This window comes from Sphaerodactylus townsendi, linkage group LG03 (assembly GCF_021028975.2).
Source record: "Sphaerodactylus townsendi isolate TG3544 linkage group LG03, MPM_Stown_v2.3, whole genome shotgun sequence".
Taxonomy (NCBI): Eukaryota; Metazoa; Chordata; class Lepidosauria; order Squamata; family Sphaerodactylidae; genus Sphaerodactylus; species Sphaerodactylus townsendi.
The window spans coordinates 151,541,292-151,559,491 of record NC_059427.1 but is presented as its reverse complement, the minus strand read 5'-3'; the positions used below and the strand labels follow the sequence as shown (position 1 = coordinate 151,559,491).

The window sequence follows — 18,200 nt, the reverse complement described above, 5'->3', positions numbered from 1 at the left end:
CCAAGTGACTGTATCATCAGGAGCTGGCCTTTTATGCAATGCAAGAAGTTCTAGTCAGAGTGTGATGGTGCAACAACACAACAGAAAACCAGCCACATTCCAAAGGAGCCAATTCACCTGGACTACATGCCACGCCATATCAAAGTTCCACAAATTGGCCCTTCAGCATAGAATGTGGGAGGACGATAAAGGCCCACTCTGGATTGAACTGTAAAATGCCAAGGGGGATATAGGTCACCAATAGACAAAGCATTGCCTGCTGGTTACTTACACACAGTTCCAGCCTTTGTGTGGGACTCAAATAGTAGCACAGCAGCCAGTTCCCTTTTTACCTGTCATGAGAGAGAGAGAAAGAGAGCATGGTGCATTGCTTATGTAGCTGGACCACTCATGGGTAAGTGAAACAAGGTAGAATGTAGCCTGGGAGATTAAAGTGGGCAGTGTAAAGCAAGTCTTGCATACGACACACTGAGAGAATAAGTTTCACGAAGAATCTGAGAGTAAAGGGCCATCAAGTTGCAGCTGACTTATGTCTATTCAAAGCAAGACACAGAGGTTGTTTGCCATTGCCTGCTGTCAGGACTGCAACTCCCAGCATGCACTGGTTCCCACCTTTTTGGGAAAAGAGCGGGAAAACAAACTGAGAAGCTACATCCCACTGGAGCTTCAGAACCAATGGGAGACCAGGATCTGGGAGGAGGGGAAAAGCTGATTGATTGCTATCTGTTTTTTATAAATAGTTTAAATACTGGAACTGAGGACAAGAATCCTCAGTTCCAGCACTCTGTACCTAGGGCAACATAAATCAATAAAGTTCTTCCTTTTTAAGCTGCTTTGTTTGAGTGTGTCCAGCCTTACAGCCTGCCTCTGCATAGTGACCCAGATATTCCTTGGTGATCTCCCATCTCAGTACTCATCAGGCTTGAGACTGCTTAGCTTCTGGGATCTGACAAGATCAGGCTAGCCTGGGCCATCCAAGAAAGGCTCATGAAGGATATGCACAGCTAAACATGAAGCTTCTGCTTTCAGAAACAAGCTACATTTGATAGCACAGATTAGTGCAGGAGGTTTCCAGGGGAATTCGGCAGGGCTTTAGGACTGGTCTAGTGAGGTCAGACAAGATGAAAATCATGAGTCCATTTCTATTTGTAAAATGCAAATGGCAGGTTCACAAAACCTCAGTTTGCCTTGGGGCAGTACAAGGAAAGGACAGAATGTTTAACCCTTCAGCTTCCACTATTCAAGATCAGGTTCCACACTTTATTATTAGTGTTTTAAAGGAGAAAGGAATGTCTTCTAAATATATGCATTTTCTCTTGCAGTTAGGATTTTCTCTTTCAGTGACAATGCAGTTTTGAGTAGCTATTTTGAGTAGCTATTGGCAGGTAAATACCTTCTTTTCTGGATTTCTGCATCAACTGGTACCAGAAATCCTTTAATGCTGATATTGAGAATCAAAGCTGGTATCTGTTGCATACAAAAACACATGCACAGTCCATTGAGCTATCCTCTCCATATAACAACCCTAGCAAGTATTTGGATAGAAGATCTCCAAGTAATACCAAGGGTATGACAGAGAGGCAGGCAATGGCAAACCACCTCTGAATGTCTCTTGCTTTGACCTGAATGGCCCAGGCTAGCTCAATCTCATCAGATCTTGGAAGCTAAGCAGCATTGCCCCTCGTTAGTACTTAGATGGGAGACCATCAAGGAAGCTGAGGGTTGCTACACAGAGGAAGGCAATGGCAAACCACCTCTGGTCATCTCTTCCCTTGAAAACCCCCGAGGATTTGCCATGAGTTGGCTGCAACTTGATGCTGCTTTACACCCACAGGCAAACTCAGAGCGACCAGCAGAATGGCGGGAAACTGGTAGGAGTGAATCGCACACATGTAGCAGTGCCCGATGGATGGGGAAAGAGGTCTCAAAAGGAATGGTCAAAGGAGTTGCTTGTCACTTACTGAATTGGAGAGATGGGCGACAGCATTGATGTGCAGAAGCTCCTCAAATATCAGTGCAAGCTCCTCATCGGTGCAGTGGCCAGGGCTGGAAGAGAAAGGCTGGTGTGAAGCATGCATACTGATCCCTCTCCCCAATCCATCCCACCCCTTTACCAGCTCCACTCTCCATCCTCTTCCCTAAGATTTGTGCAAGGCCACTGAAATCCAGGCTGTTATTTCAACATTGTACAAATTACAAATTCTCCCTGCTATGGGAGAGGAAAGGGAGAAAACAACTGTGCAACATACTGCTAAAGTCTGTGTCAGTAAAGAATACCCTTGCTAAATTTTGGTGCAATTTCTGGCACACACATTAATAGTATGCAGCTCTGCTAAGCATCATGAAACCACTTGGAATCATAAGATCCTTGAATCTGCTAATTTATATCCCGCTTTTCTGCTTTCACGAGGGCCACCAAGGCAGCTAGCAAATTAAAAGGCACACAGTAAAAATCACATTGCAAAACCATTAAAACCACCAACAATCATTAAAACCAGAGCTGCCACTGATACAAAACAATCCTGTCCTTCAAACAGACATGCTCTGAGAGGTTAATGAACAGAACTTAATTCTCAAAAGTGTGAACATGCACTAAAGCACTGGCCCAGGGCTGTTTACTCCAGAGGAAAGAGCATGGGGAGGAAGGCTTAAGCCCCACCACCCTATATACCATGATCCTGATACAAATCAGCTCTGCACAGTGCTTAGATTTATGTTCTAAATGAGCAGGGAAGTGGCAGGATCACTAATTAAAAGATAAAGATAAATTTTTATTAGAGAGCTACATTTCATATAGGAAAAGCTGGTAGATGGAAATTACTTGCAGCTACCTTGCTAGCGAAGGAAGAAGGGGGAAACCGAACTTCTGAGAAGAAGGAGGAAATTAGACCTAAGAGAGCCAATGTGATGTAATGGTTAAGAGCAGGTGGATTCTAATCTGGAGAACCGGGTTTGATCCCCCACTCCTGCACCTGAGTGGCAGAGGATTATCTGGTGAACCAAATGTGTTTCCGCACTCCTATATTCCTGCTGGTTGACCTTAGGCTGGTTATATGGAACTCTCTCAGCTCCACCTACCTCACAAGGTGTCTGGTGTGGGGAGAGGAAGGGAGCTTGTAAGCCAACTTGAGTCTCCTTACAGGAGAGAAAGGTGGAGTAAAAATCCAAACTCTCTTCATCAGTCTAAAGACAGACAAGTGGTGACACAAAAGAACAAAAGAGTCTCTAACCTCACAGCCCTATCTAACTGATTACTCGCCCCTTGCCAGGTCTTCTCAATTTCTTTGCATACTAGACATGGACTGGAAAGCCACTTTTCAGAAACAGAAAGACAACTATGATTTCAAGGGACACAAGAGTAAGCCCCTAACAAGCAGAATACAAATGGCTCCGCCTATGCCCAAACAGGCCTTGCAACTTGCTGCTTCTTTCGGTTACGGTTTGCGCAAGATGGTGGTCAGCAAGGTAGTAGGGCCCAACTGAGAGAGCAATGCCAGTGCCTCCAGTAGCTCCTCCCCATTGTGGTCCCCGGCACTTGGCTCCAGAGCGACAAAGCGGAAAAACTGGGAATCGCGGTCTTGGAAATAGCTCTCTTGCCGTACTGCAAAGGGGAGATAGATGAATGCAGAATGAAAGAAACAGGCAAAATGGAGGTTTATTCTCTGTCATTCTTGCTGGGCAGATGTGAACAGCCAGTTGCAACCTGTCCATTTTGATATCCATCACGATGTACTCTGTCAAAGCCTAGCTTTACTCCTGAACTAGGCAACCAGCCATCTTGATAGTAAAGGAAAGAGCAAAGCAGGAGATGGCATGGTTCTGGAGAAAGTGGTGAAAATAATCAAGAAAGGGCCTTTCCCCACTTACCTTTGGCCCCGCGCTACTTGAGGAGAGTAGCGCGGGGTTCCTCGTCACTCCCCACGACAGGGGCAGCGACAGCGCAGCCGCCCCTCAGCGCGCGGCATCCCAGGCGTTCTTCTTAACGGCGCCTTCATAGAGGGGAACGACGAGAGTGGGGAAAGGCCCAAAGAGATCCAAAAAGGGACCCAGATACCCTTCAAGGAGGTCACTCCTGGTTTGCAGAAGTTTCTTGTACTGTTTTCGGATTTCAGAGCATTTTTGAGATTTTGGGGGGCTTAATCTGCATAGCATCAACTACAAAAGGTTTAGGGAATCAGAAGCACCAATTTATCAACAGGGAAAAACAAAAAATGGAGGCCAGGAATCATTTCAAGGGGGTGAGTGTGAACAAAAAATGTTATCTAGGGGGATCTAAAGCATTTAAAAAACGTTTTAGGTGACTTTTGTGGAAACAGCCAGAGTGTGACTGTCCCAAGGCCAACCAATAAGGTTGCACAACAGATGGGTGATTCAAATCTGAGCATCTCACATATTAGGGGGACACTCTTATCCACTACACCACTAACGGTTGACAGTATGTGTGGCTGATCAAAATTCACCCAGTCAGTTTCCATGGCAGAGTAAGGATTTGAATCTGGGTCTCCCAGTTCCTAACCTGACACTCTAACCACTACACCACACTGGCTGTCTTAAGGCTGATCCTAAACTGGGCACAAGGGGTAAAGGGAAGCAACTGTGACTTGAGAATAACGTATGGATCATCCCCAAAGGCAAAGCAAAAAGCATGTAGGGAGAATCATGGAATGATAGAGTTGGAAGAGACTCCAAGGGCCATCGAGTCCAACCCGCTGCAATGCAGAAACACACAATTAAAGCACTCCTGACATATCTTCAGCCTCTGTTTAAAAACCTCCAAAGAAGGAGACTCCACCACACTCTGAGGTAGTGCATTCCACTGTCCAACAGCCCTTATTGTCAGGAAGTTTTTCCTGATGTCTAGGTGGAATCTCTTTTCCTTCACCTTGAACCCATTACTCCTGGTCCCAGTCTCTGGAGCAGCAGAAAACAAGCTTGCTCCCTCACCAACATGACCCTAACCCTTCAAGTATCTAAACATGGCTATCATGTCACCTCTTAACCTTCTCTTCACCAAACTAAACATACCCAGCTCCCTAAATCTCTCCTCATAGGGCATGGATTCCAGACCCTTCACCATTTTGGCTGAGGATTTGCAGCCTGAATAAGTCAAAATTGTCCCAGCTGGCTCAGTTGCCCATCTGTAAAAACGTGAATAGTGGCTGCCTCTCTCACAAGATCTTTCCAAACAAATTCTCGTTTAGAAAGAGCAGTTCAAGCTGGCTTCGGGTTGACAACCAGGATCACTCTGAAGATTAGCCTCAGCAAGGAAAATATTATTTATGACATCATCAAGCATATGTCAGCAGTCTCCTATGACCTCACAGTTGGGAGGCTGGGCTAACTACATACAAGCTTCAGAAGTCAAGCTACCCTTTCAGCCTGAAGCCAAGCTTAATGAGATCCACTATGCATAAGGGAGCGTTGGCTTAGGAGACCCTGTTTGAGGGCACTGTGCCCTCAAATGACTGTGACATGCCATCTCACCATGAGCAAGGACTCCTTCATCCATCAGCACCTGGCAGAGCCCAAGGGCTTGGCTACGAGTCTGAACTGAGAGTCCCGCGCTGAGCAGGGCATCCACCAGTTCCCTCCCAGAACAACACTGCCTGGGAGAAAAAAGAGATAAGAGGAAGGGTTCACAGCCATACCGGAGACCTGGGTGAGCCCATGCCAAACTTCAGAGGAAAGAGAGTTTTAAAGGAATGACTTTCTCCCTTTCGTTGAGAGGAGCAAGATTCAGCTTCTACCAGGAATCTGTAGAGTACAATTACAGGTTATCTGAGATACACATTTTCCCAGGCCCACATTCACCGGGGCAGACCCTGTGCAGCTTTGGGAGCCATGCAGAATTCATAGAATCATAGAGTCATCGAGCTGGAAGAGACCCACAAGGACCATCAAATCCAACCCCCGTCCATGAAGCTGTCTTATACTTAATCAGGCCAGGTCCATATCAGTCAGTGCTGCCTACCCAGACTGGCAGCAGCTGTCCAGGGCATCAGGCAGAAGTCTTTCACCTCACCTGCTGCCAGATTCATTAACCAGAGATGCCAGGGATTGAACCTAGGCAGAGCTGCAGCTCCAAGGGGGCGGGGGTAGGGGGTGCGTGACACACCGGGCGCACACCCCTGTGGGGGTGTGGTGAGGACATTCTGGGGGCATGGCAGGGGCAGAGGACGCACTAGTGCACCGGGCGCTTTCCCCCCTCGCTCTGTCCCTGAACCTAGGACCTTCTGCATGCCAAGCAAATGCTCTGAGGAACTGCCCCATCCCAAGGCAAACACCTGCAGAACTCCAAATTCCCATGCGGCGTCCCATCCAAGTACTAACTAGGCCTGATCCTGCTCAGCTTCCAAGATCAGATCAATATCAGGTGTGCCTACGATGGTATGGCCATAGGCAAGCAAGAGACAGATTTTTTTTGACCAAGATCCAGGAAAAGCACCATTCAAAAAAAGTTATTTCTAGCCTCATGCAAAGGGGGAGGAACTGAACATCTGCTGTCCGTGCAGAAGATCCCAGGTTTGATCCCACTAGCTTTTTACAGTCCGTTCCGCATTTAATACAATCTTACTACAAAGACTGGTGACAAAACTTGTGGATCTTGGACTCTCACATTCAATCTGTTTGTGGATTAGGGACTTCTTGTCTGGACGTTCCCAGAGGGTTAGACTGGGAAATCGGGTTTCCTCAGTTCTTACTTTAAATACGGGAACTCCACAGAGCTGTGTGTTGAGTCCTTTATTGTTCACCCTTTATACATATGATTGTACTCCTGTCTATCATAGTAACACCATTATCAAATTTGCCGATGACACAACGGTGGTGGGGCTCATCTCTGGAGGGGATGAGTCTGCCTATCGGAGTGAGGTGGACCGTCTGCTCTCATGGTGCAGGGAAAATAACCTGGTTCTTAATACTAACAAGACAAAGGAGCTTATAGTGGACTATAGAAGGAATAGCTCAGAAATTCAGCCCTTGACTATAAATGGAGATCAAGTAGAGCGGGTGGCTAGTTTTAAATTTCTGGGCGTCATGATTAAAGAGGACCTGACCTGGGGCATACAGACTGCCGCAGTGGTTAAGAAGGCCCAGCAAAGACTGTACTATCTGAGACTTTTAAGGAAACAACAACTGGATGGAAAACTCCTGGTGTCCTTTTACCGCTGTGCTATAGAGAGTGTCTTAACCTACTGCATCTGTGTATGGTTCTCCAGTTGCACAGTGGCAGATAGGAAGGCGCTCCAAAGGGTGATCACTACTGCACAGAGGATTATCGGCTGCCCTCTCCCCTCCTTGGAAGAACTCTACAATTCCCAAAGCCTAAAAAAAGCCCAAAATATTCTGAGAGACCCGTCTCATCCAGCACACTCTCTTTTTGAACTGTTACCATCCGGCAGACGATACAGGTCTATCAAAACTAGGACAAAGAGGCTTAGAGACAGCTTCTACTCTAGAGCTGTGGCTATGCTAAACTCTGCGGCTTCATGTTGATGTGTTTGGGGCTGTGTAGGGATGGGTGGAGGAAGGGGAAAGTGAGGATGGGGTATGAGTCTGAAATTGTGTGCATCGAGGAATGCTGCTGTAAATTTCGTTGTGTGTGCACAATGACAATAAAATGCTTATGCTTATGCTTATTACCCTGAAAAGTCATTGCCCTGGATAAAGATCCACCTCTATAAGACAGAGATCTACACTGATCCTACAGAGTTCACAAGAGGTGGCATGCAAGGGAGGGAAGGGAAGGGGAGGGGGCCTGGCATCTGGACATGGCCCACCCACCCTAGCGGAGGGAGGGGAAGGGAAGGGAGGGGAGGGGAGGCATGCAAGGGAGGGGAGGGAGTGAGGGATGGCATGCCTCGGTCATTTTACTGAGAAAGAACTGTTCCGTTCCTTTTGAATTTCAATTCAGGAAAAACCTGAAGATGGAGAAATCTTACCAGCTTTCTAGAAATGTTTGGATTCCCTTGAAATCCCTTAGTCATTTCATTTGTGGAGGAACATATATTCTTTGCTTCAAATTTTGATTGGGACAGAATTTTAGGGGCAACTTCAACTGTATCACCAGAGAGACAGCAAAGAAAACCAAAGAGTCCACACAGGTTGCTTGTAGAAAGCTGATTCTAAACCTTCAATATAAAAGCCAGGCAAGGCCTAGACGCACCTGTAAAGCCTGAGGTGGTGCTTGTGATCACAGATCAGGTCCGGGTACATGGTTACTAAGTGTGAGCCAAGAAGCCTCCCCGCCTTCTGAATTCTGTTTGATGATACCTTGGGAAACAAGAATGAAAGAACAGCTTTACTGGTTGGGGCAAGAGATTTTTGGCCTCAATAGTTCGTCCACCTGAGGAAACCCTACTGAGAATGAAGTACAGAAATACATGTATTTATTTGATTTTTATTCTGTCATTTCCCGACCAAGGTAAGGCTCACAAATTTAACAATTTTAAAACATTACATGTAAAATTATACTTAAAACCCTCAGTTCTATTAAAAATTTCAGATAGAGTCTTGAAAACATAATGGTAAGCTGGTCAAATTAAGGTGATGGTGGGGGAAGGAAGAGGGCAAACAGCAAGGAATATCCAGGAGAAGAGGAAATGGAGAATACAAAGGTAGAAATGAGAAAGGGTAGGGGGGTCAGCATTTTGGGGCACCATGGAAAGTAATAGCTCAGTGCCAACTGGGATTTTATGGTTCGCATTATTTTCTCAGGATCTCCTTTAAGTTTCCAAACTCAAAATTCTGCTTTCCTGAGGCCAAAGGATGCCAAAATTCTGAATCCGTAAGATGCCAAAAACCCCTGCCTTGTCTGAGAGTGGCCCAGTTTAAACAAACAACACAACAATAACTAATTTGGGAAGAGAAAGAAGAGAAAGGAGGTACTAACCTGTCTAATTTAGGGTAGTTTGCACAATAATACACCATACATACAAGTTCTTCAATATATGTGTTGGGGGTACGACTGCCATTTACCATGTGGGGGCAGGCCAACTCCCATCGCTGTTACTTGCCCATGGCCTGGTAAGCAACAGAGGGGGGGGGGATGTGGGGGCTAGAATAGCATTGGCCAATGTCATGATGTCACTTCCAGAAGGGTAACTGGGTCACTGCATTGCTGGCAGCTCTGGTACTCACTCAAAACAACAGTGACACAAGTTCTGGTTATTCAACTAGAAGTGATATCACGACATTGGAGGTCTCCTACCCAAAAACTTGCCAAGGTCAAGACAGACAGTGTATGCCAGTGTGGTCTGAGGTCACCCAGCAAGATTCCCTGGCGGAGTGCGGATCCAGACCTGGGTTTCCCAGATCCTAATCCAATACTTTAACCACTACACCATACTGGCTCTCCTAATGTGACAACAAAAGGCCACAAATAACCTTCATTCTAACATTGTACATGTCCTCCTCCAAGAAAACCCCCATGGGATGTTTACCTGCTTTTGGTCATGGCTAGACACCAGTGCTGATTCACTGTCCGGAAGAGGGGTCTGGAAGTGGAAAGAACAAGGAAACTCCTTTAGTCAGTTTACAAAATGAGGAAGGAACTGTCTTTTGCATTTTCCCAGTGCAATGCAGCACAGCAGCAGCATCCTTCAGGAAAAGGAAATGACTCTCAGAAGAAAGGATTTGGTTAAGTTTAGGGATCTAGAGACATCAGACTGACTGGTTGGCATAAGTGAGACCAAATACCAACACTATCAGACATCAATGTTTATCCCACCATTCCTCCAAGGAGCTCATGGTACCATAAAGGATTTCCCCCTTTGCCGCTTTATCCTCATAAGACCCCAGCGATACAGGCTAGGTGTGTGAGAGAGAATGTGTCAGATCCTCAATGATTGAAACAACACCTTGTAGAGAACAGAGGTTTATTCATACATTCAGAGGACAGCTTGGAAAAGCCAAAATTGACTTTTCCACACGTAAACAGCAGTATTAAGAAGTGAAGAAGCACTCCCCCCCTCCCCATGTGAACAGACTGTTAAATATGTGAACAGTTTGATAAGAGCAAAAGTTCGTTGGAGCTGACCTTGGCCAGCACCTGGTGGTAGAAGCTGTAAGAAATGAAATGGAAACAGACAGTGAGCAAAATTCCCATTCCCCCCAAAAGCCCAAAGTGCCAAGCAGCCCCAGCACCCACAAAGCATCCTGACAGAATGGCCCTTTCTGCACAACCAAAATAAAACGTTTTCAGGTAGAAAATAAAATGTTTCCTCTGAAAAGTTCCGCATAGTTTTTGGGCAAAACATTTTACTTCCAGCCTCAAAACATTTTATTTACATCCTGTTCCCTAGCAATTCCTTTTCTGAAAATGTTTTGAAAACAATTTCATTTGCTGTGCATAGGTCTTTAAGATGTTTCGCACACCTCCTGGACTTCCTTGTTGGCAGTCAGCACCATTTTCTGAGCTCGCACCAGCCGTCTCGCACTGTATTTTCATCAGGTTTTTCTTTTAATTTTTGGGGGTCGTATCTCCATAGCGTCGAAAACACGACCCCTAGAGAATCGCACCACAAAACTTTAAAGCTTTGTAGCATCAGATTCACAGATTTTTGTTTTAATTGAATGTCCACAAAATGGCGGCCAGGAATTGTTTTGAAGAAGATGAATGTAAACAAATGGGAGAGATCGAAAACATTTTCAATAACTTCTGCAGAAATGGCCATTGACTTGCCCAAGATCACCCAGTGTGCTTCATGACTATACATTTGAACACAGCTCTTTTGAGTCCTGACAGTACAATAACAGCTCTACCACTCTGGTATACTACCAAATGTCAGGAAGCCACATAGACAGAGCACATAACAGTTGTGCCACAAGCAGTGCTCTGACAAGAAAATAAGTGTCCTTTCGCAGTTGCTATGTTCTCTGAAAAAAGGCTGAGGAAATCCAATCACAGATGTTTGAGTAGTGACTTGGGGCCTAAGGCAAAACAGAAACTTCTCCAGAGAAGAACACTGTTGTGTACTTAGGGCCTGATTCTGCACATTACAGGAGAGGTGTGCCCTCACCAGCCTGTGTCTCCCTGGCAATGAGCATTTAAAAACCATGAGCAATGCTGAGAGATTCCCCATCTCTCCTTCACCAACTACTTGTTGTGGTGAATGGAGAAATGATAATACAATTATATCACATCTCATGCACACATTTTTTTTCATCTACATTTTGCCAGGGAGATGCAGCAGGTAGCATGAACTGACAGCATGAGAGCGTCTTCCCATAATGAGGGGACAGAGTTTAAAACTGCAATCCTAGTATATTCTTTTTAACTCAGTGAAGCCTTTTTTTCTATCAAAGCACATCTGATTTATGGCAACCTCTGGTGGGCTAGAGATGTTCAGAGGTTATTTGCCATTGCCTGCCTCCACTTCACAATCCTGGAATTCCTAGGACCGTGGTGGCAAACCTTTGGCACTCCAGATGTTACGGACTACAATTCCCATCAGCCCCTGCCAGCATGGCAATTGGCCGTGCTGGCAGGGGCTGATGGGAATTGTAGTCCATAACATCTGGAGTGCCAAAGGTTTGCCACCACTGTCCTAGGAGGTCTCCCACCTAAATACTTGCCAGGGTAGACCCTGCTTAGTTTTTGAGAGGATAAGAAGAGTTAGTTTTTATACTGTTGTTTCTTTCCCATTAAGTAATCTCAAAGCAATTTACAATCACCTTCTCTCCCTTTCTCTTACAACAGGCACCTTGTGAGGTAGGTGGAGCTGAGAGAATTTTGAGAGAACTGTGACTGACCTACGGTTGCCCAGCAGTCTTCATGTGGAGGAGCAGGGAATCATGTGGAGGAGTCAGGAATCATGCCCGGTTCTCCAGATGAGAATCCACCACTCTTAACCACTACACCACCCTGCTCTCCACTATTATATCATGCTGGCCTGACCTGAAGCTATCTAGGTCAGGTTCAGTGAAACTTATCTCTAAATGAGAGTTGCACAGAACTACTCTCAGCAATCCATGTTACCACACACACAGTCTGAATTACCTCATCCCATAATATCACTTAGTGCTTCATAACCCAGGTATGGTATGTATGTATGGTCCATGCCATGATTTATTTATTTATTTATTTATTTATTTATTTATTTATTTATTTGAATTTATAAACCGCCCAATCCCCGGTAGTCTTCAGAGAGGACAGAATTCTACTTATGAGCTATAATTCTGGTACACACGTGCAGAGCAATGAGGTGGGTAGAACCATCCTCTCTGCTGTGGTAGTTTTCCATTTGCGTGGATAGTTGAATTTATTTTGATTCACAACTGGAACCCCCGACCTGCAATCTCAAGTGGTACAGTCCACCATTTCACCATTTCAAGATTCCATCTCCTCCTTTTTACCTAGTTCTCTTGTATGTGTGAACCAGCCTTTATGGAAACCTTCAGATCAACCCAGAAGGCAAGTAAGTTCCAATGTCAGGGACCAATTTGGGTTGCTAACCTCCAGGTGAGACCTGGAGTTTTGCTGGAATTACAAGTAATATCCACGTCACAGCGATCATTTTCCCTGGAGGAAATGGCAGCTTGTAGTATTATAGTGTATAGTATACCATCGAGTCTTGGAGAAATGAATGTCCCAGAGTAACATCATGTCCCTGCTAAGCTCTCTCCCCTCTCCAAGCACTGCCCCCACATCTTCAGGAGCTCCCCAAGCCAGAGCAGGCAACCCTAGAGCCAATCAATACACATCATATACCCACAAGGGTAAGAAAATGCACGCTACTAGTGGGAACTGGCAAGAACTTATGGGGGCTTCTAATTCCCCTTCCCCCTCTATTTCCTCTTTCCCTTTCTTGAAAGTCCCCATAGCCTCTCCCCTTCTCACCAAACATCCACCTACAGTGGCGTAGGAGGTTAAGAGCTCGTGTATCTAATCTGGAAGAACCGGGTTTGATTCCCAGCTCTGCCGCCTGAGCTGTGGAGGCTTATCTGGGGAATTCAGATTAGCCTGTACACTCCCACACACGCAAGCTGGGTGAACTTGGGCTAGTCACAGCTTCTCGGAGCTCTCTCAGCCCCACCTATCTCACAGGGTGTTTGTTGTGGGGGGGAAGGGCAAGGAGATTGTAAGCCCCTTTGAGTCTCCTGCAGGAGAGAAAGGGGGGATATAAATCCAAACTCCTCCTCCTCCTCCTGCTCCTCCTCCTCCTTCTTCTACCTCTCTTTGACCTTCTGTCTTCAGCATTCCCTCTCTACCTAGGCAGCCTCTACCTAGGAAACTATGGCCCAGTTGTGTGGTTGCACAACTCTCCAGGAGGTGTGAGGGGCACATCACTTACCCCAGTATTGCCCACACATTATTTTCCTGTTTCCTCTTTGTGGCATCCCCCCCCCCCTAATCTTCTTGCCTTTCCTTGCTTCATTCTCTTCTCAGCCATTCACCAACCTGTCTTTTATCTGCTTCCCATCTTCAACTATATTTATTTGTTATTTACTTCATTTCTACCTTTCTTCCCATCACGGGCCAAATCATCTTACATCATTTTCCTCTCCTTTTTAGCCTCCCAGCAACTCTGTGAGGTAGGTTAGTCTGAAAGCATGCGAGGGACTCAATATTGCCTAGTGAGCTTCCATGGCAAACTGACAATTTAAATCCAGGACTCCCAAACCCTATTTTGACTCTCTGCTACACCAAATTGGCTTTAATGAGATGGGTGCTGTAGAACAGAAGAAAGAAGAAAGTCTAGGTAACTCATGCAGTCAGGTGGTGTCAAGTCATCCTGTGGTTACTGCCAGATCTGGCCCAAGTGAGTGACCAGAAGAGCCCTGGAAATGGCCCTGCCCCCTCTCCCTGCCTAATGACAAAAATTGAGCCTTGATTTTAATGGCTGCATAACAGCTGCCATTGAGAAACATTGTTTCTTAAAGCTATGGGTGCTCTTTTTGTCATTTTGGGGTTTTAAAAATCTCTATGTATTTTTGTTTAAGATCTCAGATTTGTCTGCAAATCTGGGGTGTTTTTCAGGTTTGCAGAAAGATCTGGCTTGCCCTTTCACAGTTCGAGTCAGATTTGGTCAATTTCATGAGCAGAAATCAGGGCAGTCTATAAACACAGAACCAACCCTACCATGAGGAAAACTGAGGCAACTATCCTGGGTGATGGATGGCAAGGGTATTTGGATTTCCTGCACGAGATTCCCATGAAATTCGTGGGGCAGCCTTCAACTAGTCACTTTCTCTCAATCTAACCTGCCTTACAGGGCTATGTGAGAAAACTTGAGAAAGGGAAAACTCTAAACCCCTTGGTGGATGAGTGGAATAAAATATACTGGACAAACAAATACCAGTATCACTTCAGATTAGAAGCACTTTCTATAGTGGAACCAGATTTACTACAAATAACTTTCTAGGAAACTGCCAGTCTCCCTGCCCTACCCCTACCCCCATCCCAGTTCAGCACTGCTAAACATGTACTTGACTGAACAGTTTAGGTATTTCAAGAGTTATCACAAGAGGACCCATGGAATTTTTTTTCACCTTTAAGTGGTTTAGCAAAAATACAGAGAGAGAGAGAGAGAGAGAGAGAGAAAATCAGCCAGCTAATAACTTTCCAGCACAGGGTGTGTGTTAAGGGCTGTCAAATCATTTCAGACTTACTGCAGTTCTATGCATTAATGATCTCTAGAATGTCTTTTCCTTAACCGCCTTAATCAGGCCTTACAAACTGAGGGCCCTGGCTTCCTTCATAGAGTCAATCCATGTTGGGTCTTCCTCTTTTCTGCTGCCTTTTCCTAAGGCCTTAGTGGGCACTTATTGCAATGTAGGCCCCAAAGCAGCAGTTTTTGAGCACTGACAGATATGCACAACGGAGGGAAACAAGTCAGGTGGAAGAGTGTGGAAGATCATGTCACCACCGCAAGCACACAACAGCAAAGCCTTCACATGGATGCCTGATATGAGTGTAGGAGAGGAACAATACTCTGCCGTCAAATGCATAGAAAGAAAAGCTGCGGGATTTGATCCATTCTAAATGTCTTAATTTCTGTTCTTTCCCACTCTACCTAGGGTGCCCATGTAGACATACACCACACCCCCAAAAAGGAGAAAAGAGGAGAAAAGACAACATTTGAATATGTTAATTTACATCTATAAATGCAAATTAATATGGACCTCACAGAAGATGTCCACTAACAGAACAGTGGAGGACATTATTGTTGACCTCCTCTCTCCTCCTGATCCCTGACTCTCCTTTCATACTGTTGTGGAGGGGGGCGGGGATCTCCCCTTCCACAGAAGCAGCATTTTGGGATGAGTTTCAGATGGCAGCATGAAGGGGGGAAGGTCCACGCTGGCTGACAGAATACCGTTTGTCAGTGGAAGTGTTCTGCAGGACCCATAATCACTATAATTTAAATAGACCTCCAGCTTGCCCATCACCTGGTCTGTCTGCTTCCTTGATGCCACCTGCTGAAGGGGAATTTTCCCAGGCCTTTCTTAAAGGTTCATTGTTTTGAATTCAGAAGCAGAATCCAGACATTTCAGAGAACAGGCCTGAAAAGGAAGACTATGCTGAGAGCTCTTCTGCCCTGAGTTTGCACGGATTCATATGGGAGTCAGGTTTTCCCCTCCCTATTGTACAAACTCACGCTAACCTGGATGGCCCAGGCAAGGCCAGTCTCATTGGCTGCTAAGCAGAATCGGCCCCTGTAAGTATTTGGATGGGAGACCACCAAGGAAGTCCAGGGTCTCTATGCTGAGAAAGGCAATGGCAACCCACCTTTGCAAGTCTCTTGGCTTGAAAGCCCTGTGCGGTCACCATTATTCAACTGTGACTTGAGGGCACTTCACACACATCCATCCCTAAAACACACCAAAAATAATCTGATATGGGTCCAGTGACAACATGGTCACACTAATCGTTCTGACTGACCCGCTGGTCTCCTTGAGTAAAAGGGTTGCCAACTCTGGGCTGGGAATTTCCTGGAGATTTGGGGACACAGGGAAGGCAAGGACCTCAATTGGAGTATAATGCAATAGAGTCCACCCTCCAAAGCCACGATTTTCACCAGGGGAACTGATCTCTAAAATCTGGTGAACAGTTGTAATTCTGGCAGATATTCAGGCCCCACCTGGGATTTGGCAACCCTTGCTATCAGATTTATATATATAACCCTTAGTATATCGGATTTATATGTGTATATATATGCAGCTTACTTGTATAAATCACTGTCACAAGATGTGATGATGCTTGATCGATCAGAGAGGGACTTAAAACAGCTGAACAAACACATTCCGCCAAGACTTTCTCCAACCCAAACAGCAACACGGGGTCATTGTGTGTGTGTGGGAGGGAGGAGGGGAGAAACCTGTCCATCATGCTTTCCTCTTCTCAAAACGTTGCCCCCTTCTTTCCATCCCATCCAGGCCATGGGAAAGATGCTTTTCTTAACATGACCTGGTTGTGCCAAGTATGCGTGCAGCGATCTTAGTATTATGCCCCTTAGGGTGGCCAGGTTACAGGTTCTACCTGCAAAGCTGGCCACTCTGTGCAGTGCTGGCACATGTCTCTCTCCCCTCCCCCTCCTCGCCACCCATTTCCTCCCACTAGAGCCTTAGTGGGAGGTCAGAGGCCTCACACTATGGATCTGGCAGCCCTACTTCTAAGCATGCAACCCTACTATTATGAACTTCTATTTTAATTTATACACACACTTAATTAGCTTGCCCTTCCTCCAAGAGGCTCAGAGCTCCCTGGCCATTGTATTCTCTCTGTATTTTTATCATTGTATTCTCTCTGTATTTTTATCACAACATTCTATGGTAAGAGACTGCAATGTATCTCTGGCCCAAATTCACCCGACAAATTTCATGGCTGCGCAGTATGATTTTGAAATCCTACTCACACTCTAACCACTATGCCTCTTTAGTTCAATACTTGGTGTCCCTGCAATTAAGCTAGAGTCAGTATTTATTGAAGAACACTGCATTTCAAAGTTACATGTAGGGTTACAACATCAGTGCGGGGTCTGGAGTTTTCCCAGAATTCCAACTGATTTCCAGATCATAGAGAATGGAGGAAATGGCTGCTCTTATGGCATCACATTTTCAGCTCGCTCTCTCCCCAAACTGTACCTGGAGATCTGGCTAAGGGTGGGGTATAACACCTGTAGTCTGGAAATCAGTTGAAATTCCAGGAGATCTCCAGGCCCCATCTGGAGGTTGGCAAGTTGAGGCACTGCTTTCTAACTTGCCTGTAATTTCTCACACCAGTGCTGGCAACATATTTTCGGATGGTCATCTAAATTATTCCCGTCTTGAGCCCAGTTATTCCGGGCTTGAGCCCAGACATTGAAAATAGGTTTCAGGCATAATCAAACCTTAGCTGGCCATGGCAGAAAGCTGTGCCCAGTCTTCATAGGTCAGAAAGTACAGGAAGCGACAGGCAACAGCCCGTGTTCTTCCTAGAAATGTCCTCTCCAGATGCACTCCTCTCCCTCTCAAGGTCTCTTGCCAGCTTGCCAAGGCTTCTCTTTTCCCCAACCAAGGAGTGCAAAGAACTTCCCCGCCCCTGAGATGTGTTTACACGGCAAACATCACAAGAGCAGTCTGCTGCCAGAAGCAATCAAAACTGCCTCAGGCCAGGGCTTGGTTCTTAAGCAAAGGGGCTTCAGGGACAGCTGGGAACAAGACAGGCCCCAAATTTGACACAGGTCTGATCCTGTTGACTAGCTTGCTGTCTGGATATCAGATCAGTACATGCTAAGCCTAGGTGGGGCAGGCCACATGCAGCATTCCAGGCCTCCCCGACAATGACATTCTTGGATTGCAGAAACTTAAATGGATCAGTCTCCAATCCTACAAATTGTTTTTTCCCCATCCATAAGTTAGAAAACAAACCATTAGTCGCTAGATGCAGACACCTGCAAGCCAAATCAAAACACAAAGAATTGAGCATTTCCATTCCTGGGGTCATCCCCTTCCCTTATGCCTATGAGCCAATCAGCCTCTCCCCTATCTGCCCTCTCCCTACACTTTTAAGCAATGGGAACTGATGGGAGAAAAGAATTGTCAGCTGAATTCTCTAAAGGACAGGAGTGCGAACTTAGTTCCTCCAAACTTAGTGCATACAGACAATGTCTGTGGTAAGGTCCATCTTGCTGAGCTAGGGTTGCCAGATCTGGGTTGAGTGTGGGGCCTGGGGGGGAAGTGAGATTTGGGAAAGGGAAAGACTTCAACAGGATATAATC

The 18,200-nt window shown here is 45.8% G+C and overlaps 1 protein-coding gene across 2 annotated transcripts in view; it reads right to left on the bottom strand.

Moving 5' to 3' along the window:
• RAPGEF3 (Rap guanine nucleotide exchange factor 3) overlaps nt 1–18,200 on the bottom strand; it is a 72,758-nt gene that overhangs the window by 34,643 nt on the left and 19,915 nt on the right. The window contains exons 1-7 of one of the 2 annotated variants that reach the window (XM_048491600.1): nt 15,731–15,774; nt 9,441–9,494; nt 8,165–8,271; nt 5,485–5,606; nt 3,439–3,601; nt 1,962–2,046; nt 272–332 (exon numbers count right to left, since the gene is read on the bottom strand). In XM_048491600.1, coding sequence (XP_048347557.1) covers nt 272–332; nt 1,962–2,046; nt 3,439–3,601; nt 5,485–5,606; nt 8,165–8,271; nt 9,441–9,494; nt 15,731–15,772 — 634 coding nt within the window. In that variant the 5' untranslated portion in view covers nt 15,773–15,774. Of the gene's footprint in view, nt 1–271; nt 333–1,961; nt 2,047–3,438; nt 3,602–5,484; nt 5,607–8,164; nt 8,272–9,440; nt 9,495–15,730; nt 15,775–18,200 lie in introns of those variants that run through there. The other variant, XM_048491599.1, reaches the window with a different exon arrangement.